Here is a 23,113-nt window from a genome sequence, read left to right as displayed (position 1 = left end):
GCATGAGGAAAAAAGATGTACATTATCTTCGGTTAGCCTAGCATACTCAAATGTAAACAGAAACCACTGTAAACGAAATCTGAGCAGAAATAAAAGCATGCCACCCAGTGCTAAGGGACAAAAAAAGTGTCACTTAAAGGCCAACACGTCAACATTTTCAAAATGTTTATTAGTTTTTACATTTTTGCAGCCTGCAAGGCATTGCAAGCATTAACACTGGATCGAGGGGGTGCAATGCACAGGCTCCTGCAGACTCTTCCTCCAGTTAATTCTTTCAGTTAGGCTGCACATAGATGTGGATTTATTTATTTATTTTTTTCTGCAACCCGTGATTGCAGGAAAGAAAAAGCTTGATTAATCCGACAGGCTGGTTGTACCCAATTTGATTAATCATCATGGTTTGAATCTTGGCCAGTGCCTGCAGAACTATGTCTATGTATGACTTTAGAGAGCTAGGAGGTATAAGGCTCCATTCACATCTAGGTGGTGCCATTTTAAAAGCGGTTTTCTGGGTTTTTCTGACATTTTTTTGTACAAGCTTATTGAAGTTCAAAAGGTCACCAATGTAAAAGCATTAAAACCTCTAATCTGCCAAAAAAGAAGCTCATGTACTTTGAGCAACAGGCGCTCAGATTTGAACAGGGGCCATTGAAATTAATAGGATTCGTCTTGTTGGGCGTTTTTAGAGCTGAGGCTTAGAGCAGAAAAACGCCCAAAAATGCCTAGATGTGAACAGCGCTTTAATGGTCTATGGGTATGGTAATCACAACACTTTAATTTCAATGAAACCACAAGTTGTAGATTATTAATTCACAGATTTCTGTGAATGAATGATGCAGTGTTGTGGACGCAGCTAGCCAGCCACACACACACACACGCAAAAAAATCCAGAACTGACAGCTGCCGGTAGGGAGAAGAACCCCCCATGCTGTCAGAGGGGGAGTCAGTTTAGGAGTGCGTTGGCATAGTACCATGCTACACTCTAAATATGGGAGCAACATTCTCTAGGGTAAACTATTATGATATTACTTGTTAAATTGAACCAAAAAACCCTCTAATCAAAACTATAAAGACAAGTGATTTGTGTCATTGTCATTGAAAACAAGGGTTTACGTCCCTCCTCCAAGGACTTGGATTAAAGCCAAGACCATCATTCTCCCATGACCATTTAGGCATTTAGAATAACAAGTTTCCAACCTGAGAATCATTTGTCCAACTTGAGTTTTTTAGGCTTGTGTGCCCTAACCAAAGTTATCGAAATCAGAAATATTACGCTAGAATCACAATTTTCTGCTGGACTGTATTGTGTTCACACTCTTTTTCAAGCTATTTTGCAGTGGGTTAAGGCAGTCCAACCACAAAAACAATGGTACAACAATGCACATAATGTGCGCACAAGTGCAACACGCCTCTACAGAAAATTGTGAACCTAAGCTTAATGGGACTTGGGGGGGCAATTAGTTAGGCTATGGGATTGTGGGCTAAAAAATAAAACAATTTTTGTAGCAGTGCAAAAAAATTATTTTATGACCACCTGATGATATGGTTCTGGTAAAGTTGACATCACAATCCAAATACCAAATTAATGTGATCAAAAAATCCTGGAGAAAGACATTTTAAACTATATGTAACTGTAGATGTCTCAGTGCTAGAAAAAAGGGAAATATCCAGGAAACGCAGCATGACAATTTTAACAGTTACAAAGGGCTAGGTCTACAGAATCTATTTCAAAAGCATACATGTCAGATTTTTGCATAGGATTATATTACATTTCAACTATCCCTTAAAAAAATATATATATATATCTAGAACTTCAGAAAGTCAGCAGCTCTCATTACGTTAAGGTTAGACATTCATCACAATTAAAATGGCATTAAATCCAAAACCAAAAATGTATTATATTGCAGCCAACCAATACTTGGATGTTGTGGCTGCATCTTTTCTCTTTAGCTTATTTCCCTCTGTTTTCACCTGGTGATCTGGCAAGTAATACTCCTCTGGTATTAGTGAGACACCACTGGAGGAGTAAGCACAGGAGGCACAGAGAGAAGCACTGTCAGTCTGGATGGAGGGGAGTGTTAAACATATTAGCAGATTTTAATACACTAAAGCAGAGATATGCAATTAGCGGACCTCCAGCTGTTGTAGAACTACAAGTCCCATGAGGCATAGCAAGACTGACAACCACAAGCATGACACCCAGAGGCAGTGGCATGATGGGACTTGTAGTTTTGCAACAGCTGGAGGTCTGCTAATTGCATATCCCCGCACTAAAGCATTTAAGCCAAACTCCAGCTCACACTTCAATATCAGTTACTGCAAACACCTTTTTTTCCCCCTTTTGGGATAAAGGTTTTATATAATTAAATAAAAGCGGATTTTAGACACCCCTGCCAGTGTAAAGTGGTTTGTTCCATGCCTGCAAATATATGCAATCTGCTGGAGTGCTTGTGCTTTTAAAAAAAAAACAACAGACTTGCTGGCTCACAAGGTGAAAAAAAGAGGAAAGCCTAAAAAAAGAAAATGAATGCAGATATCACATCTAAGTATTGGTAAGCTGCAATATAAAAAAATGTTTGCGTTTGGGTTTAATGCTGCTTTAAACAGACATTATTCATATTAATAAAATTGGATAAATAAAAACGACATTTTCAGATCTATAATGTGTTCAGAAATTAAAGGACAATGCCGGGCAGCTGTTACTTTTGAAAAATTTTCCTGAGACAAATCAAATAATTACTTATCCCTTTAAGAGGAAACGAGAATATGAGACGGCGTGATCTAAAAACCCACTAATTGCAGATTTTGGTAAGCTACGTGCCTGTTTTATGGCCTCTTCATAGCGTGGAGGGTCTTTTGATTTAGCACTGGAGTTGTTGAACAAAGAATGCCGAACATACTGCTGGGATGGGGATGTGGAATTGGACTGCAGAAAGAAAACAAAACAGTGTTAATAAAAAGATAACAGATGCAACAATCTGAGGGATTTACAAGCGTTATGATCTGCACTCTGGAAGCATTCTCTGACTTTGAGAATTAAATCATTTTCATGCTTTATTTTAGTACAACAGCCTCTTCATATAAAATTGTGCTGGAACATGAAAATCACTTTTGTGCTTAGATTGTAGGCAAGTCCCCAAACTAAACCCAGGAATCAAACGCATGAATCCCCTGCACATACATGTGTGCAATTCTCATCTCAGTGGCCTCTAAATCTGGAGTGTTTGAATATGAAAGTAGACACTGCCAACTGTGTATATCCTCCCAAATATTTTTATTGTGCCAGCAACACGAATGGTGGTCTTCCTGGTCAGTAGGTAGGTGCAGGGTGACTTTAGCCAGCTACTGATGTTTTAGGAAATGTTGAAATCCACACATTTACGTTTCATTAACAGATAACAGCTTTGTTACTTAAAGCAGTATTAAACCCAACAAAAACATACATATTACATCTTACCAATTCTTAGATGTGATGGCTGCATTCGTTTTCTTTTAGACCCCTTTCACACTGGGGGTGTGGCTGTGTAAGGCTGCTTACACACTGAGACGCTTTGTAGACGCTAAAATGTTAAACATAGTGCCTGCAAAGCGCCCCGAAACAGCCGCTGCTGTGTCTCCAGTGTGAAAGCCCCGAGGGCTTTCACACTGGAGCGGTGCGCTTGCAGGGCGGTCAAAAAAGTCCTGCAAGCCGCATCTTTGGATCGCTGTAGGAGCGGTGTATTTACTGCTCCTAAAGCGGCCCTTCCCATTGAAAACAACGGTAAAGCGCTGCTAAATATAGCGCCACTTTACCACCAGCGCCTGTAACGGCCCAGTATGAAAGTAGCCTAAGCACTAAAGCGGCGCTTGTTTTGGCAGCGCCTTAGTGCTATTTAAGCAGCGCTTTTTGGCTGCTGGTGGGGCGCTTTTAACCCCTGCTAGCAGCCGAAGGGGTTAAAAATACCTGTGTAGGGGCGCTTCCGAAGCGCTTTTCAGGCTCTTCGGAAGTGCTGGCCATTCACTGCAATGGCCAGGGGCGGTTTGGGAGCACGGTATACCGCGCTCCCAAACCACCCCAAAGATGTTGCTTGCAGGACTTTTTCAAACGTCCCGCAAGGACACTGCTCCAGTGTGAAAGCACTCTGTCTTTCACATTCGGGCGGCATGGGTGGCAGTTTTCAGGAGCTTTACAGGCGCCACTTCTAGCGTTAAAATGTCTGAAAACTACCTCAGTGTGAAAGGGGTCTTCAGGCTTTATTTTCATCTGTTCATCTAACCAGTAAGTCTGTCTTTCAACAGAACAACCCATCCCAGAGATGTATCAGTAAAAGTGGAGACAAACTGGCAGGGGTGCTTACAATGATCAGATTTTAAATTGTATGTAAAACCATCCCAAAAGGAACACAACTGTTTGCTGTAACTGCTTGAAAAGAGTGATCTGGAGTTTAGCTTCAATTTGTTATTGTATCTAAATCTGCTAGTACAGCTAACACTTCCCTCCCCTGGAGTATCTCTGTTGCTCCTTCATCCAGAGTGAAGGCACTCTAATACAGGGTAACGATATACAAAAGTTTGATTGGAAGTCACTTGGGTACCACATTCCCAATACAATAAACCTAGAAACAACTCATGATAATAATGGGATGTTATAGGTGCCAGCTGAATAGAGCACACACAAAATTCTTAAATTGAACTTTATTACAATACATATCAATCATTAAAGATCTCATACAAATACTATATTTAGGGTGCAGAGATGCTTGTAACAAAATCAGATAAACCTATTATGTTGTTCATTTTGATTTTAAATAGCGGGTACTTGGTCCTTGTCGGCCCCGTCTGCACTTTGCTCATGTCCCTGCCGTAGCAATGGCTGCAGCGGTCTCAAAGTGATAATTGACATCATACATTCTCCTTGAGTGGGCGTGATACATTCTTGCCAAGTAGTATTTTTTCCTGAAGAAGCTCATTATGAAACATGTTGAAAAGACAATAATAATATATCAACTATATTTTGTCATGGCAAAGTTTGATTAAATAAGTTTATCTGACGTATTAGGTTATGTCACAGTTGGCACTTATAAAATCCCATGATACAGTTGTGCTCATAAGTTTACATACCCTGGCAGAATTGATGATTTCTTGGCCATTTTTCAGAGAATATGAATAACAAAAACTTTTCTTTCACTCATGGGTTAGTGTTTGGCTGAAGTCATTTATTATCAATCCAGTATGTTAACTTTTTTTTAAATAATAATGGCAACAGAAAATACCCAAATGACCCTGATCAAAAATTTACATACCCTGGTGATTTTGACCTGATAACATGTACACAAGTTGACACAAAGGGATTTGAATGGCTATTAAAAGGTAACCATTCTCATCTGTGATTTGCTTGCTTGTAATTAGTGTGTGTGTGCGTATAAGGTCAATGAGTTTGACTTCTGACAGACCACTGCATATTTCAAGTGCTGCACTGATGTTTCTGGATTCTGCGTCATGGGGAAAGCAAAAGAATTGTCAAAGGATCTGCGGGAAAGGGTAGTTGAACTGTATAAACCAGGAAAGGGATATAAAAAAGAATTAAGAATGGAGTTTGAACACGGCTGATTGGCAATCAAGAAGTGGAAAATTAGGGGTTCTGTTGAAATCAAACCACGGTCAAGTAGACCAACTAAAATTTCAGCCCCAACTGCCAGGAAAATAGTTTGGGACGGAAAGAATAACCTACAAATAACTTCAGGTGAAATATGGGACTCTGAAAAACACATGGTGAGGCCGTTTCAAGACACACAACAAGGAGGCACTTGAAGATGGGCTGCATGGTCGAGTCGGCAGAAGAAAGACACTACTACTACGCAAATGCCACAAAGTATCCCACTTACAATACACCAAACAGCACTGAGACAAGCCTCAAACCTTCTGGCAGAAAGTCATCTGGAGTGATGATACCAAAATTGAGCTTTTTGATCACAACCATAAACGCTACATTTGGAGAGGAGTCAACAAGGCCTATGATCAAAGGTTCGCCATTCCTACTGTGAAACATGGAGGTGGATCGCTGATGTTTTGGGGATGTGTGAGCTACAAAGGCAAAATAAATTTGGTTAAAATTTATGGCAAGATGAATGCAGTATGTTACCAAAAAATACTAGAGGAACATTTGCATTAATCAGCCAGGAAGCTGTGCATGGAATGTATTTGGACATTCTAACATGACAATGATTAAAAATACAAGGCCAAGTTGACCTGTCATTGGCTACAGCAGAATAAAGTGAAGGTTCTGGAGTGGCCATCTCAGTCTCCTGACCTCAATATCATTGAGCTACTCTGGGGAGATCTCAAACATGCAGTTCATGCAAAACAGCCCAAGAATTTACAGGAACTGGAGGCTTATTGCCAAGTGGAATGGACAGCTTCACCATCTGAGAAGATAAAGAGCCTCATCCACAAATACCACAAAACATTTCAAGCTGTCATTGATGTTAAAGGGGGTAATACACGGTATTAGGAATTGGGATATGTAGACTTTTGATCAGCATAATTTGTGTAGTTTCCGTTGCCATTATGATTTAAAGAGAGTAAACACAGTTGATTGATAATAAATGGCTTTAGCCAAACACTAACCATGAGTGAAAGAAAAGTTTTTGTTATTCATATGCTCTGAAAAATGGCCAAGAAATCAAATTCTGCCAGGGTATGTAAACTTTTGAGCATAATTATTTCGGTTTTTCGCTAATAAGGAGGTGGTGTGTTACTGGCTAACTCATCAGATAAAAACCGATAGAAAAAACATATAAAAAAAAAAACAACATGATTGTAGCCACCACAACAAATGATTTGCAAGCTGAAATATATAACATTTTTGGTTTTGGGTTTAACTTGCGATGGGATAACACCATTAGTTTCAGCACCATTTTAAAATGGCAGCCCTTGCAGATCCATGTACATGAGGAGGCTGGAACCAATGGCTGTCTGCGACAATTGGCAGCCAGCACAAAGCCAAAGAGCTAAAGCAATCAACTCCCGGGCTTCCAATTTTGCTACAGAGCCTACCATTGGAGCACTTGTAGCAAATCAATGAAAGACTAAAGTTTTCAGCACTGTGTTTACATCAAATGTGCAGTAACATCACAAGTGGTAAAAATCTGACAGGTTTACTTATGGGGGCAGACAATAAAAACAGACTTTAACAAGAAAAAATAATTACCATATCACTAGCTATATGTTAGCACGTGTAAAATAATGTAAAACCTGATCAATTGGAATTAATCTTCTAATGGATCTTATAATGCATTCAATTTTGATTGGTTGCAACTAGATTACTGCATCCTCAGAGATTTTATCTTGTGCACTTTTTAAATAAACCTGTATTTTTTCTAAAATCAATTTAATATTCATGGATACGTCAGTGTTTAAACAGAAAATAGTTTGAAAGCATATGGAACGAAGGGCTTACCAAGATATACAACCTAAATTAGATTCTGGAAAGCTCTGAGAACAGTGCCTGAGAAATCCTTGCCAGTTCTGAACTCAGGAAATATTTACAATTAAATTGTCAAAAAAAGAATATCAAAAGTACACTGAAGATGAAAATAACAAAGCTTACAAAAACTCCAACATGAACCAGGCATCGGACAAATAACAGCATGAAGCTCAATAACCCATATAATGAAAGACTTTAATTAAGAAATATGCCGGCAATAAAAAGACAAACATGGACCAATTCTCCCACCAACTACAGCATGGCTCTATAAAACGCTAGCACAAAACCAGCACAGAAGCTGCTAATTGGGATCCTGAATGGACCCCGTTGGTTATTGCACACTGGCTGCTGACCTCTTACATAAGACAGAACCACTAATGTATTTTGGGATTCACCCCCTTTAAAATGTCACTAAACCCACATCATAAAAAAATATTAATAAAAGATGTATTATATGAAGTTCCTATGAGATTCATTTTCTGTATTCTGCAAAAATACTGGTTGATCCAGCTGTTCTCCTCCTTCTGTCCAAGTCCCCACTGCAGTTGCAGATTTTGCAGTGTTGGAAGCTCTGCACATGCTCAGTTTTCAGTGAGTTTCTATGCTGAGCATTTCCTCCCTATCACATCTGAGCAGCCCATGTGACTACAGAGTCACATGTGAGCATACATGGTAAATGACAACCCACTTCCTCCCTCCTCTTCCATGCCTACTAGCCAGCTAATAAGGATGAGCTCAGGTGTGTTCGCAATCCCGCACGTGCAGAGCCTGCTAGGAAGTCGCCACTGCACATCGCTAATCACAAGCAGCGAGACATTTCCCAATCTCTGCAGCCATGGATCAGGAAAATGTCTCACTGCCTGGGATTAGCGCTGTGCAGTGGAGACTTCCTGGCGGGTTCTGCACGTGCGGGTTGCAAACATGTCTGAGCTCAACCTTACCAGCTAAACACAAGGGTAGGATATTACATGTAGATTTATGGTGGCTTCGTCTTCCTCTTACTCAGGCTGGAAGGGAGTGACACAGCAAGTGAATGGCAGCAATCCGCCCCCATCATGGTATTGCCAAAAAAATAATAAAGACTTAATTTCAAATATATATTTGTATGACAATTTAAAATAGTTTATCGATATTAATTATTTTTACTTTGTATGCCAAAGACTTTTTTTTTGTTTTTTTAAACATGTGACCAGAAGCTCCTCCTTATGTTTCCCTGCAGACAGGCTGGGAAAGATCTGGGTCATGAGACAGCTGTATATCGATTAGAAAAAAGGGTACTTCGATATTTTTTTAAATTAAAATAATTACAGTGCCATCATCCATATACAGAAATAGAAGGGACAGTATAAATTAAACACTGTGTTTAGTATCACTTTAAAGTCCTATGACTGAAAAAACATTAGAGCCTGCCCCGCTAAAAAAAAATAGTTGTGATCCAGCCTTCTCAACCATGTGTAAAAGCATCTATGCTCTGAGACATAAGTATAATTTCATCAGAGAATGTCTGACCTCTTGAACTGTTGAGGGACCATTCTGCACCGGAGCAGCCTGCTGTGTTCTTGTTTGCTGGGATGTAGTTGACACGCTGGCATTAAATAATGGCGGAACTTTGGTAACTGGATTTTGCGGATATGAAAATACATTGTTTGATGTTGTCGGAGCACAAACCTGCAAGAAAACCAGTTAGACAAAAAAAGTCATTATAATTATATCAAGGCTAGAAATAGAAAAATAGATTTCAGATACTTGTAAACAAAAGTACAAAATGAATTACAATAACCAAAAGTTATCCAATATCCAAAATCTGCCAACATGATTAGCTTACAAAGTTCCTCATGGCTGTGCATGGTTATCATTCCATATAATTTATGATTGCTATGCACTGGCTATGGAGATGTGATCAGCGTTAGCAATAAAGCATCACACTTGAAGTTGCTTCTGTCTGGGTCCAAGACAAGCGACAGAAGAACACTAAACAGGGTCCTATTTCCTTGGGCCTTTTGCCATGAGTTAGAAGTGTGGGGTCTTAAAACGTCCCTCTTTAGATGTCACACCCTGAGAAAAAGAAATTCTTTAAATGACAGCTCCAGCCAAAACACAAGCTCATTACAAAATGTATTCATTTGAATAGCAATTTACATAATTCTGCTATTTGCTTCTAGATGTATTGTTTAAACCGTAAAGTTGATCGTCTTTCATTGTATATGAAACCTTTTTTTTTTAAATAACCAATTTTTTTGTGCTGAAAAAAAAAAATGTAAACTGACCATTACAAAGCAGTTTGCTTCAACAGTAACCTTTCTTCCAACAGAACTCTCTACTCGGATGTGAAGTAATGTAGAATATCCAGTAGAAGCAATACTGCAACTCACGTTTACAGACATTTTTTAAGCACCCATAATCTGATATTTTGTTAGTTTACTGGCAAATTCAACTACTAGTTCCGTTTTACAGCCTTTGCGTGGAAAACTACATAGTACATGGGTCTGGAGATCTAAGAGATAACATTAATGTCCATTTGTGTGCTCTAGCTGCCACACTAATATATATATCTATATATCTAAAGATACAATGATATAACATTCTTACAAAAACTCATCAGGTTTTGTACCAATTCATGAAATAAAGAAAGCTTGCCTAAATTTGAAAAACAATTAGACAGTTGTACAGACATACAGATAACCCATTAACAATCCATAATATTCCCATCACCTACAATAACTACACACTGGCTAGTTTTATAAATCATCCTTGTACAGTTCCATATGTTGTACAAGGTTAATTCTTCAGAAATAAACTTTAAATGAATCCCTTCCCCGCTGAACTGTTTAAGAGGAGAGATATGTATTGCAAAACATTATCTCCCCCTACTGGATATCAGAAATAAGACAGCTTTGATCATATATTGTACATAATACACATACTTTGTACAGTAGCACCTCTTCATCGGTAAGAGACGCAGATACTATACATTTTAAATCATTTGTCCTTTAGAGGTCATGCACATCGGTTTATTGTAAATGTGTTTCTCATGACAGGACAAAATTAACATTAAAAACTCATCTAAGCTGCTTTTTTTTCAAACCGGGTGTTTATTTCACTGTCTAGAATTTTTTTTATTTATTCTGGCCAATGAAATAAACGGTGAAGTGCTAAAATGCACCTAGTGCTTAAGGGCGTTTAGCATTTTTATGCCCCCTGAGTACTGCTGCTCCAGCTGCTGGATCTGTGTTGGTGGGTGATGGCTTGGAGAAGATGTGGCTTGTTCTGTTCAAGACTGAGATTTTTGATTTATCTGCTATACGATATGCAAATATGAGTGTAGGCTCTCAGCGTAGTGGGAGTGTATTTCTGATTGATTTATTAGTTGTTTAACTGCCAAACCATGCTAGTGTGTGTATATATATATATATATATATATATATATATATATATATATATATATATATATATATATGCAATGTATGTGTATATGAGATTTGAGTAAATCACTGAATTAAACATCACCTAGAGTGGCATTACTTTGGCATGAGGGCTAATAGAAATTTCTTAGCATAAAACAAGTCGATTAGGAGGACATTGAGTGAATCCAAATTAATTCCCGGGATACTGTATTATGTCACTTTAGTGGAAATACTTTAGATATTAGTAAAGAATTTGTATATTACTGGGTAAACAGACATTTAATATACCCAGTGCTGCATAAGTCACTCTACTTAAAAGGATAGTTCACCTTTACAAAAAAAAAAAAAAAACTGTCTATGCAGGTAAGGGGTGTTTGTAGAGTAAAACAAACTGTCCAGCTCTGACTAAAGATGAATAATACCCTTGTAATAGGTGAAGGCCATTTACATACTGTACCTTATGAAGACTGACTGGAATACTCCCAGGCCATTGTCAAGTGAGGCCTAGTCACCTTAACAGGAATGAGCCGATTCAAACCCCACACATGCACTCGCTCTCCTCTGATGCAGTAGCTCCGAGCTCAGCATTTGAGAGCTTACTCCTGAAGGTGGAGGTGAGCAGTGGTGACTAGGCCTCACTTAGCAATGTCCTGGGAGTATTTCAGTCAGGCTTCGTAAGGCATGTATAGTGGATATAGAAAGTCTACACACCCCTGTTAAAATGTCAGGTTTCTGTGATGTAAAAAAAACGAGACAAAGCTAAATCATTTCAGAACTTTTTCCACCTTTAAAGTGACCTATAAACTGTGCAACTCAGTTGAACAACAAACTGAAATCTTTTAGGTGGAGGGAAATAAAAATGAAAAAAAATGAAAATATGATTGCATAAATGTGCACACATTTAAACAAATACTTTGAAGCAGCTTTTGATTTTATTACAGCAGTCTTTTTGGATATGAGTCTATCGGCATGGTACATCTTGACTTGAAAATATTTGCCCACTCTTCTTTGTAAAAACACTCCAAAACGTGTCAGATCGTGAAGGCATCTCCTGGGCACAGCCCTCTTCAAAACACTCCATGGATTTTGAATCTGATTCAGGTCTGGGCTCTAGCTGGGCCATTCTAAAACATTAATTTTCTTCTGGTGAAGACATTACTTTGTTGATTTGGATGTATGCTTTGGGTCGTTGTCATACCGAAAGATGAAGTTACTCTTCATGTTTAGTTTTCTAGCAGAAGTCTGAAGGTTTTGTGCCAATGACTGGTATTGGGAACTTTTCAACCTTTTCCAAAAAAAACAGCTCCAAAGCATAATGCTGCCCCCACCATACTTCACTGTGGGTACGGTGTTCTTTTGGTGATGTGCAGCATTTTTGCAGCAAACATACCTTGTGGAATTATAGTCAAAAACTTCAACCTTGGTTTCATGAGACCATACCACATTTTCCCACATGCCTTCAGGAGACTTCAGATGTGTTTCTGCAAAATTTAGCCAAGCTTGGATGTTGCTCTTCATAAGAAAAGGCACCCGTCTTGCCACTCTACCCCATAGTCCAGACATACGAAGAATACAGGAGACTTGTCACATGTACCATACAGCCAGTAATTGCCAGATATTCCTGAAACTCCTTTAAAGTTTCTGTAGGACTCTTAGCAGCTTCCCTGACCAGTTTTCTTCTAGTCTTTCGTAGGGACATTTCGTAGGGACATCTAGTTCTTGATAATATCCCTGTTGTGCCATATTTTCTCCACTTGGTGTCTTCACTGTGTTCCATGGTATATCTAACCCTATGGAAATTATTTTGTACCCTTCTTCTGACTGATACCTTTTAACAATGAGATGCCTCTGATGCTTTGGAAGCTCTCTGTGGACCATGGCTTTTGCTTTAGGATGCGACTAAGAAAATGTCAGGAAAGACCCGCTAGAACAGCTGAACTTTAACCCGAGGCACTATATATGATGGCAGGTGTGTACCGATTCCTATTTAACATGCGTTTAAATGTGATTGCTTAATTCTGAACACAGCTACATCCGCAGTTATAAGAGGGTGTGAACTTTTAGGCAACCACATAATTCTGACAAATCTGGAGTGTTTTTGCAAAGAGTGGGAAAATATTGCCAAGTCAAGATGTGCCATACTGATAGACTCATACCCAAAAAGAATGAGTGATGTAATAAAATGAAATGGTGCTTCAAAGTATTAGTTTAACCACTTCAGCCCCGGACCACTTGGCTGGCCAAAGACCAGAGCAATTTTTGCGATTTGGCACTGCATCGCTTTAACTGACAATTGCGCAGTCGTGCAACGGGGCTCACAAACAAAATTGACGCCCTTTTTTCCCCACAAATAGAGCTTTCTTTTGGTGGTATTTGATCACCTCTGCGGTTTTTATTTTTTGCGCTATAAACAAAAAATAGCTACAATTTTGAAAAAAAAAAAAAAAAAAAAACACGCATAATTTTTTACTTTTTGCTATAATAAATATCACTAAAAAATAATTTTTTTCCCCTCAGTTTAGATCGATACGTATTCTTCTACATATTGTTGGTAAAAAAAAAAAAAAAACAAACAAAAAAAATAAATCACAATAAGCGTATATTGATTGGTTTGCACAAAAGTTATAGAGTCTACAAAATAGGGGATAGTTTTATGGCATTTTTATTAATTTTGTTTTACTAGTAATGGCGGCGATCAGCGATTTTTATCGTAACTGACATTATGGTGGACACGTCGGGCAATTCTGACACATTTTTGGGACTGTTTGCATTAATACAGCGATCAGTGAAATTAAAAATGCATTACTGTAAAAATGTCGCTGGCAGTGAAGGGGTTAACACTAGGTGGCAGTGAAGGGGTTAATGTGTGTCCTAGGAAGTGTTCTAACTGAAGAGGGATGTGGACTGTGCAGGGAAACAGATCCTCATACTCTCGGCAGTGATCGAGACCTTGCATCGGCTTGGGGGCGGGTGGGAGGTGCGCACGCGCCCCCTAGTGGCCACCAATGGCACGGCGTACCATGACAGCGATTTGCGCAGCCAAGCCATGTTGCTGCAGTATAACTGTGGTGGCTGGTCGGCATGCGGTTAAGGGTGTACACACTTATGCAACCATATTTTTTTTTTTTTACTCCCCCTCCCCTCCTAAAAGATTTCAGTTTTTTTTTCAATTGAGTTGTACAGTTTATAGGTCACATTAAACGATGGAAAAAGTTCTGAAATGTATTTTTGTGTCGTTTTTTTTTTTGTTACATCACAGAAACCGTACATTTTAACAGGGGTGTGTAGACTTTTTACAGCCACTGTAAAATTACCTTCACTTATAGCAAGGACTTTATTCATCTTTCGTCAGAGCTGCAGTTTGTTTTTATCTACATATATTCCTTATCTGTATAGGCAGTTTTCAATCAGTTTGTATCAACAATGGTTAGGAAAAGAAGAGAATCTCTTGAAAGGAAAACCCATCAGAGGTTCTAACCCTTCTCCTACCCCACCCGTTCCTCAATTTTTTCATTTATTCTCTCATCTGTTGGATCACCCACCTTTCTTGTTTGCTGGTTCTTGTTCAAAGCATGTGTTGTGAACTTGTCTTGAGCTGCAGGTGCAGATGGTTTCTGAGATGAAGGTGCTTGGACCAGTGCAGGAGCAGTTGTGGTAAGAACAGGCTGAGCTGTGCTCGCTGGTTGCGGCTGGGCCCAAAAAAAAACAAAAAACATTTTTTTAAACTCGGACAGCTTGAAACCAGCTATTATATATAAAAGAATATGGGTCATATTCAAATGAAAAAATATCTATTTCGCTAAAGACAAACATGGGGCACCTTTGACAAATATTGATTATATTGTAATGTGCTTGTTATAGTTTCCTGGAGCATGGTATTGACTTAAGAAAACTAATACGAAAGAAAACCAGAACAAAATCAATAACTGCCCCAAGCTCAATGCAACTAACTTGTTGATACAACATAGCAGCATATTACATTGTCAAGAAATTGGATAACTGCACAAAATGCCAGGCTTATTTTACAAGAGCCAACCAATCTAAGCAGCTCTAAAAAGCACTAACACAGGCGTTTAAATGCAACTCCAAGTTTCCTTTTTTTCCCTGTGACACCACCCCCCCCCTTCCTTATTTAAAAAATACCGAAGGATGTACACATTTCTCTCCATGCTACAGTGCTGTTCCAATATCATCCTCGGTCCAGCACCACTGGTCCTCTTTGGTCCTCTGTAGGTGCTTCTACACTGCTCTGGTGCAGTTTCCCTGCAGCACAGTGCATCTGCGGTTTTCATGAGGGTTGCCCACGCTTTCCCATAGACTATTAGATCGGGGTGTGTTTGGTGCATTTTTCTGAAAGCACACCAAGTTTTGCATGCTGCATCTCTGGTGAGCTTTCAGAAAATGCACCAAAAACACTGAACCGATTAGAAATCTATAGGAAAGCATTGGTAAACCCTACAAAAACCGCAGGTGCACTGTGCAGCGCTCTTACTGTGGGACAAGCCCTTTACTGAAACCCCACCCAGAGGTGAATCATCACACAGTGTGGGCTCACAGTACTCCAGGACTAAACACATTACGTTGTTACGCAAGTGCCACTCAGTCCAGGAAGAAGGCCTACCATATGCCATCATGGAAGAGGAAGATGCTTGGACCCCTCAGTGTGCACTAAATAAATCTCTTGGATCAATCACTTTCTCACGATAGGGATACTACTAAAGGTCAAAAAAGGTGAGGCAGAGATATCCCTATCTCCAAGTTTTAGACTTGGGTTTCAAGTGACTGAAAAGTAGCACTGAACAGGGAGCCTTGGGCCAGTAAGCCTGGTGTGTCTGGAAAAGGGCAAGGCTCATCCACCCGAAGAGTAGATCTGTGCACCATGTACCGAATTGGCGCAAGGAGAATCAAACTCTTCTCCTCATTAAGATCTTTAATTTAGGGATTGCATAAACCAGTTGGAAATGAGTCAAAGGAATAAACAGAACATCTACTGTGAAGGCTAGATACCTGGTCTAAGCTCAAAATTTGTTCCGTTGTGGTTGAACCTTGAGACCAGAATGTCCATGTCCAGATTGAAGGAATTGGATGGTTCTTTGGACATTGCCAGACATGAACCTGAGGAGTCCTTCAGCAAGGAGTCATACAGGTAAACTTTGACATAAATGCCCTGGGTTCACAGAGAAGGGAAAGCCCTTTTGTGAACACTTAGGGTGCAGAGGAGAGTTTGAATTGCAGTGATGCAAACAAAGTGCTTGTCTCCAACAGCCAAATGCAGAAAGCATTGATATGATGGAAAAATGGGAATCTCAAGATAGAAATATTGTATGTTTACTGATGCAAGAAATTCCCCTTCTCTCTCTAAATAAAGCAATAACAGATCTTCTAGATTCCGTCCAAAGATATTGAACATGAAAAAATCTGGACCCAGTGGTCTGGGACATCTCAGATCCAGGGTGGCGCAAATGCCAACAGGTGTGTTCTCCCCCCCCCCCACACACGCACACTCAGATGAATGGGGGCACCGCTTCATTTTGAGGAAGGGTTCTGGGAAGGCTTGGTAGGCTTAATAGGAAAAGAAGCGTTAAGCCCTGGCTTTGAGATTGACATGTGGGACCACTTTAAGTGGGTAGAAGCTGTAGGAGTAGGTTTAGGCTATCCCTGTGGGGTAGGAATACATTAATTCCAGTAACTTAATTTGTGATTTTTTTCCCAAAAAGGCAATCATCAAAAGGGCATTGACAGCTGACGTTTCTAACAAGCATGTTCAGCATACCAAGCTTGCTTTTAGCCATAAGATTCTCAAGACTTGTCAAACTACATTTTTAAGAGTCTCAACACAAAACAATTGGGCTAAAGACATCAACTGTAAATGTTTTAAGTCTTCAAAGAAAGGTTCCTGGGCTCTACTTAGGAATCTAGTCGATTTAGCTATAGCTTCTTATGGCATTAGTCTGGAAAATATACATGGCACTAACAGCTGGCTGGACCTAAAAGAGCAAGCAAGGCCTTTAAAAGGGCTTCAAAATGACCAACCAACAGAATCCTGAACAAAGGGAACATCCTCAACAGAAACTCTAAAGTGTTTATTAGGGACTGAATAGGCAGGGTGCACTATCGGAATAAACCATTTCTTTTTAAAATCCCTTTTCATGGGATAAAGATCAGCAAACAAACATAGAAGTACAAACCTTTAAGGAACAGCAAATCTTCACACACTGCACAATTAATGCAATAGTGCATAGGCAGGAAAGTCTTTTTAGATTTAACCAGTTTCGTATACGGGCCATAGGAGTTTGTTTTAGCTATGGAGAATCAGGTGCTGATGACGAGTGTACAGAAACTAGGGGCTGGAACTTGGTTTTGCCTCTCAGAGGAAATTGTTAACAATTCAAATATATATACACAAGGGCCCTTTCACACCGGCCCGTTGAAAAAAAACCAAAAAAAAACGATTTGATGCATTTTTAATGCGTTTTCTGTACTCGTGTCTCCCAGCAGGCAAAAGGAACGAACAGAAGAAAAAGCTAAACCAAATCAATATTTGGTGTGACGACTATGTGGCTTCAAACCAGATCAATTCTTACACTTGCACACTTTCACAAAGTCAGGGATTTTGTAGGATTAGAGTCAGATGTATGATTAACCAATTATATTAAGCAGGTGCTAATGATCATCAATTGTAGGTTGAAACCATCATTAACTGAAACAGCTGTGTAGGATCCTTAAAACTGGGGGAGGAACAGCCAAACTCTGCTACCAAGGTGAGGTTGTGGAAGACAGGTTACGTCACAGGACATACATCATGAGAAGACTGAGCACAGCAACACACAAAGATGATATACTGAATCAACAAAGTCTCTCCCAGGAAAAGATTTCAAGGCAGACTGGGGATTCAAGATGTGCTGTTCAAGCGCTTTTGAAGACGCACAAAGAAAAAGCAATTGGTTGGCCAAAGAAACAAAGAACCAGATGAAAGACATCATGCTTACTTCCCTTTGCCATCATAAAATGCACAGCAGCGCCATCAGCACAGAACCGGCGGAACCAGTGGGACCCAGTTACACTCATCTATTGTCCAGAGAAGTCTGGCCACAAGCAGTCTTCAAATAAGAATTGTGGCCACAAAGCCATACCACCAACATGGAAAAAAGGCTAAGTGACTCAACTATGTACAAAAACATGGGAGCTGATGTGCAGAAAAATGGCAACAGATGCGCTGGACTGAGGAGTCAAAATTAGAAATATTTGTCTGCATCAGGAGGCAGTTTGTTCGTCTCAGGGCTAGGGAGCCGTACAATAAGGAGCGGCTTTGAATGCAACAATGAAGCATGGTGAAGGTTCCTTGCAAGTTTGGGGCTGCATCTCTGCAAATTGAGTTGGAGATTTGGTCAAACAATTGTGTCTTCAATGCTGAGAAATACAGGCAGATAGATACCTATACAGCATGCCATACTATCAAGGAGGTGTGTGACTGGCTCAATTTTTTTTCAGCAGTGTAAAGAACAAGGAGTCCTGAAAGTGATGGTTTGGCCCACACAGAGCCCTAATCTCAACATCAATAATTTCTGGAACTACATGGAGACTGAAGGATTTGAGGTTGCCTATAACCACAGATCCCAGATCTTTGAAATAACCTATCTACCAAGTTCCTTCAAAAACTGTGTGCAAGTGTACATAGAAGAACTGATTCTGTTTTGAAGACAAAAGGTGTTCACGCCAAAAAAATTTATTTGGATTTCTCTTCCGTTTTTACTTTTTTGCAATTTTGTTAATTGATTAAAAATAAATATCTAATTAACATTTATTACTGAAAGCATTTTTAATTTACAAAAATTTTTCACACCGGCCTAAAACTTTTGCACAGTAGTTTATGTAATATAAAGCCTGTACTGTGTATTGACATTGGTTACAATGGTCCTAATAAGACCCTATTAGAACATGGCCAGAACCCCTACTATATCATTCTACAATACATATGTTTTACCACTATCTGTGCTGAATGCAAGACCATTCAGCAATTCTAATGAGCAGCATGCATTCTGACTGTTCTTGTGACTGGAGAGAAAAATGCAACCAATATAATGGTGTCCCCCTTAAACATTGGCATAAACTTAGCCCAGGTAAGGTCTCCGCTTATAGGCTTTTACATTAAAGCGGAGTTCCACCCAAAAATGGAACTTCTGCTTTAAGGGAAGGTGACCCCCTGACATGCCACATTCGGCATGTCATTTTATTGGGGGGTCCCAGGTGATTGCTCGGCCAGTCACAGCATGCCGTGTGGCTCACTAATGCGCAGTGCGTGCCCGGCTGTGGCGTCCACAGTGACAATGCTGCCGCCGCTTCATTCTCCAACATCTCTGGACCCTGGGACAGGTACATGACCCGATTATTAAAAGTCAGCAGCTGTGGTATTTGTAGCTGCTGACTTAAAAATTTTTTTTTGTTTAAGCGGAACTCTGCTGTAAGCATTTAGCTCATTGGTAAAGCTGGCCACACACGCTGTTCTATGACTGTACAACATCTTTAGATTTACCAGCATCTCAGTAATGTGAGTCTACCTACCTGACTAGATGTGAATTGAATGGATTGTTTACACAGGCTCACTTACTGCACAGCTGTTGGGAAATAAGACTGTACAGTGTCAATTAAAGTGGTACCTATAGGCAAGACTATAAAATAAGGCTTACCTATAGGTACTGTAAGGATCTCCTAAACATGCACCGTTTAGGAGATATTTACCTTGCAGCGTGCTGATATAATTGGTGCATGTGCTGTGAAGAGACGGCCCTCCGTGTCGTTTCTTCACTAGCAAGTGGCGTGACTGATGGCTCCCATGTGCATGCACGGGAGTGATGTCACGCGTTGGCCAGTCAGAGCCAGAGTCCGTGGCCCTGGAAGGAAGAGGGGCGAAGATGGATGATGCAAACAAAAGGGACAGAGCTGCCTTTGTTTGCAGGTAAGTGCCACATATAGGGCTAGTATGCGATGCATACTAGCCCATTATGCTTTTACTTTGCAGGGGGAAAATAGAGGAAGTAAAACCCATCAGGGTTTACTTCCTCTTTAAGGAATGTCATCAGCATAAGACCACTGAGATTTGGTCTCAAATATTACATTTTTCAGAGACGAATATAAAGTTGGTAGTCATATGAAAGCTAACCTCAGAACTGTATTGTTCTGGGCTATGCCATATCACCGCAGTTTGCTATGAATTAGAGAGTGACAGGAAAGAAACTATGAGCTAACAAAGATTCCTATAAAAATGCATACAGAATAACAGCTACTCACCCTATAAATGCTTAAAACAGTATTGTCACAACTTAAACATTAATCAAATACTTAGGCCCCTTTCACACATGCGGACGATATGTCCGTATTTCATCCATCCGTTTGCGGATGAAATACGGGCATACATTCATCCCTATGGGATAGCGGGTGTCTGCTGATGAACATCCGCAGACACCCGATTTCCTCCGCCTCCGCAACAGTCCGATTCTGCAGACGGAGGAAAAGCCTATTTTTCTATCCGTCTGCAGAGCGGATCGGATGAACACGGACACACGGTCCGTGCTCATCCGATCCCCATAGAGGAGAGCGGAGAGCTGACAGGGCGGTCCCCGCACAGTGTGCGGAGACCGCCCTGTCCGCAGCCGGCTCAGCGGGGACAACGGAGCGATCCCCGCTGAGCGAGCGGATCATCACGGGGCGGATCATTACTGATCCGCCCCATGTGAAAGAGGCCTTAAGTGAATTTTTAATTGTTATTTGTTTTTAAGTCATTATGGTATAGATACTAGAACAGAAGTCAATACTATGATATAACCCCAGGGACAAAGTAATGATCTGCATGGCATTGTTCACTGTTCTTGAATGCTGGGAGGAAAAAACGAAAAACAAAATCTTATTTTGGGTTTGTGAGAGAAGGGATGATATGCGAATACCATTTTCTAAATGAAAGTTAATTTATCCAGTGAATAAGAATTATTGGCATATGCTTTTCATGCTTCTGAGAACATTCTTTGCACACTAAAACAGCCCTGATTGACTTTAGCTTGTTGCAATTAGGTTAAAGCCCAAGTTCACCTTTGGAGCATCTTGCATGTTTTTAGGGTGGAACATGTAAAACGTGCCAACTCCTGCATCGCCCCCCAGAAACCCCTCCCTGTGACAGCGGGCAGTGATCCTCTCCCCACACCTGCCTAGTTCATGCCTTTCTCCTGCAATTCAGTAACTGCCTGCCCCCATCAGAGGTACAGGCAGGCAGTGTACTGAGAGTCTGCAGAATTCTGGCATTACACCTGCAATCTGCTAATCGCAGGTGCAATACTTTAGAAGCTCCAGTGTAAAAAAAAAATATTTAAACCTGCAAAAAATTTTGCAATTTTTTTTTTTAAAGTAGTACTTTCCCTTTAATTTAATAGCATTTTACACAAAGGGGAATAGGGCGATACTTTTATAGCTCTTCCCCGAAAATTATGTATGGCACTAAACTATTTATTCTTCCGTTTAAAAATATTACTACTTCTTATACAAAATTTAGGAAGTGACTTTATGCAGTAACATAATTGCTTACAATATAATAGTCTAGTACTGCTATACATAAAAGGAACAGAAAAATGACACACCTGAACTACTGACAACTGCATTGCATTGGTAGTTTTGATAGAGACAGGAAGTAAAATCTGAGCGGTTGGAGTGGTTAACAGTGCCTGAGACTGAGCTACCACAGCTTGCTGTGGCCTTTGAGAAGTCACATAGAATTGCTGGATAATGTTCTGATGTTCAGGATTGGGAACTTCATGTTTGATGACAACAGCATTGTTGGCAAGAATACTCTGGCCTCCAGTAGTTACTGTGGGCTGTCCTATCAAATGGCCACTCAGAATAGCCGGAGTAGAATTCTGGCAGTCAGACATAGAGTTCTCCTCCTTAATATTAGCAGTGAAGTGCTTCTGATCCACATTAACCAAAATCTTAGAACATGGCTGTTGCTGGCCACGTTTTTCTACTTCAAGCTGCATCTTCAAAACTTCAACAAGCTTCTGCTCCTGTTCCAACTTCCTTTTAAGCTCCTCGATCTGCTTTTCTTTTTCTTGAAGCTTGCGGTCCTTTTCTGCAGCATCTAAGTCCATGCTTGTAGTGCTAACACTGGTAGCCCCTATGCTGTCCTCATTAATTCCGACTCTAATGGGTGAAGCGTTCATGAACTGAGATGGTGACATCATGGTCATAATTTCAGCAAAAGTGTCCGTCATGTTAGTGTCTTCAGTGCTAAAGTTGGATTGTTCAGAAGGGGTAGGAGACATGGGTAATGGGGAGTTCATGGCATCCACAGATGCTTGGCTGCTTCCATTCGTAGACGAGGCTGTCTCTATATTCATATTTTGAGCAGAACTACTAAAAGTTGCTGCAGTAAATGTAATTGTAGCATCTTCTGTGGCACCACTACCTGTAGAAGCACTGGTAGCTGTGGTGGTGACTGTTGAAGTGTTTGCGGTTACACCATTATTATTTAAATCTTGGTATGGCTTCAAACGTTCAATAAGATCTGTTTTTGTGCCAGATACCGGCAGGCCTCTAATCTTTAATTCCATTTTAAGTTCAGCAACCTAAAAACAACAAAATAAAAGTAAAGTAATAAAATACGAGTTGTACACAAATGCTTTGCATGCTAATGCAAATTGTTTGACATTTAGCTAATAAAAAGAAATACTAGTTACATTTTAAACTTAAAATCTATGTGGTCATTGGCATTATCTTGAAATTTTTTCACTACATTATTAGACTATTTAACACCACAGTATATGCATAAATGGGAAGCCAACGACTAGGCGCAAACATGGAATGCTACCATATCATACTCAAACATCTATGCTATAGAAAAGCTTCAAAATACTACTTTGATAGTACTTGGAACTGAATTACACATGAATCCCCACACTGCTTTCGTGGCTGCTTGAAATCGGGGACCTTTGCCTATATTTGATAAACATGCCCCCTCTGGTTCAATGGTTATGGCATAGAGTATATAACATACTACATAGGCTGTTTGAACATTCGATAGAGAAACATTCTCATTAGGCACGGCTGAATAAAAAAAACTCAAGAGATCACTAAATACCATGTCAAAATGTCCCACGTTTACGGCCATCAAATAGGTTATAGTAAAGTCATGGACAATCACAACTGTCATATGTTAAGACCCAGAACTCCTGAATTATGATCAATGAAACAGTCAGAAAAT

At 39.9% G+C, this 23,113-nt stretch overlaps 1 protein-coding gene across 10 annotated transcripts in view; it reads right to left on the bottom strand.

Annotated features, from left to right (window-relative positions):
* MRTFB (myocardin related transcription factor B) overlaps nucleotides 1–23,113 on the bottom strand; it is a 484,967-nt gene that overhangs the window by 31,990 nt on the left and 429,864 nt on the right. For all 10 annotated transcript variants that reach the window (XM_077448955.1, XM_077448954.1, XM_077448957.1 and 7 more), the window contains 4 exons: nucleotides 21,495–22,478; nucleotides 14,412–14,558; nucleotides 8,975–9,133; nucleotides 2,822–2,926 (listed from right to left, as the gene is read on the bottom strand). In XM_077448955.1, the coding sequence (XP_077305081.1) occupies nucleotides 2,822–2,926; nucleotides 8,975–9,133; nucleotides 14,412–14,558; nucleotides 21,495–22,478 (1,395 nt within the window). The remainder of the gene's footprint in view (nucleotides 1–2,821; nucleotides 2,927–8,974; nucleotides 9,134–14,411; nucleotides 14,559–21,494; nucleotides 22,479–23,113) is intronic.

The sequence above is a fragment of the Lithobates pipiens genome, unplaced genomic scaffold, assembly GCF_037356315.1.
Source record: "Lithobates pipiens isolate NorthernLeopardFrog02 unplaced genomic scaffold, aLitPip1_a1.2 Scaffold_22, whole genome shotgun sequence".
Lineage (NCBI taxonomy): Eukaryota > Metazoa > Chordata > Amphibia > Anura > Ranidae > Lithobates > Lithobates pipiens.
Note: the sequence above shows the minus strand (reverse complement) of the source record. Positions and strands in the feature narration are given on the sequence as shown.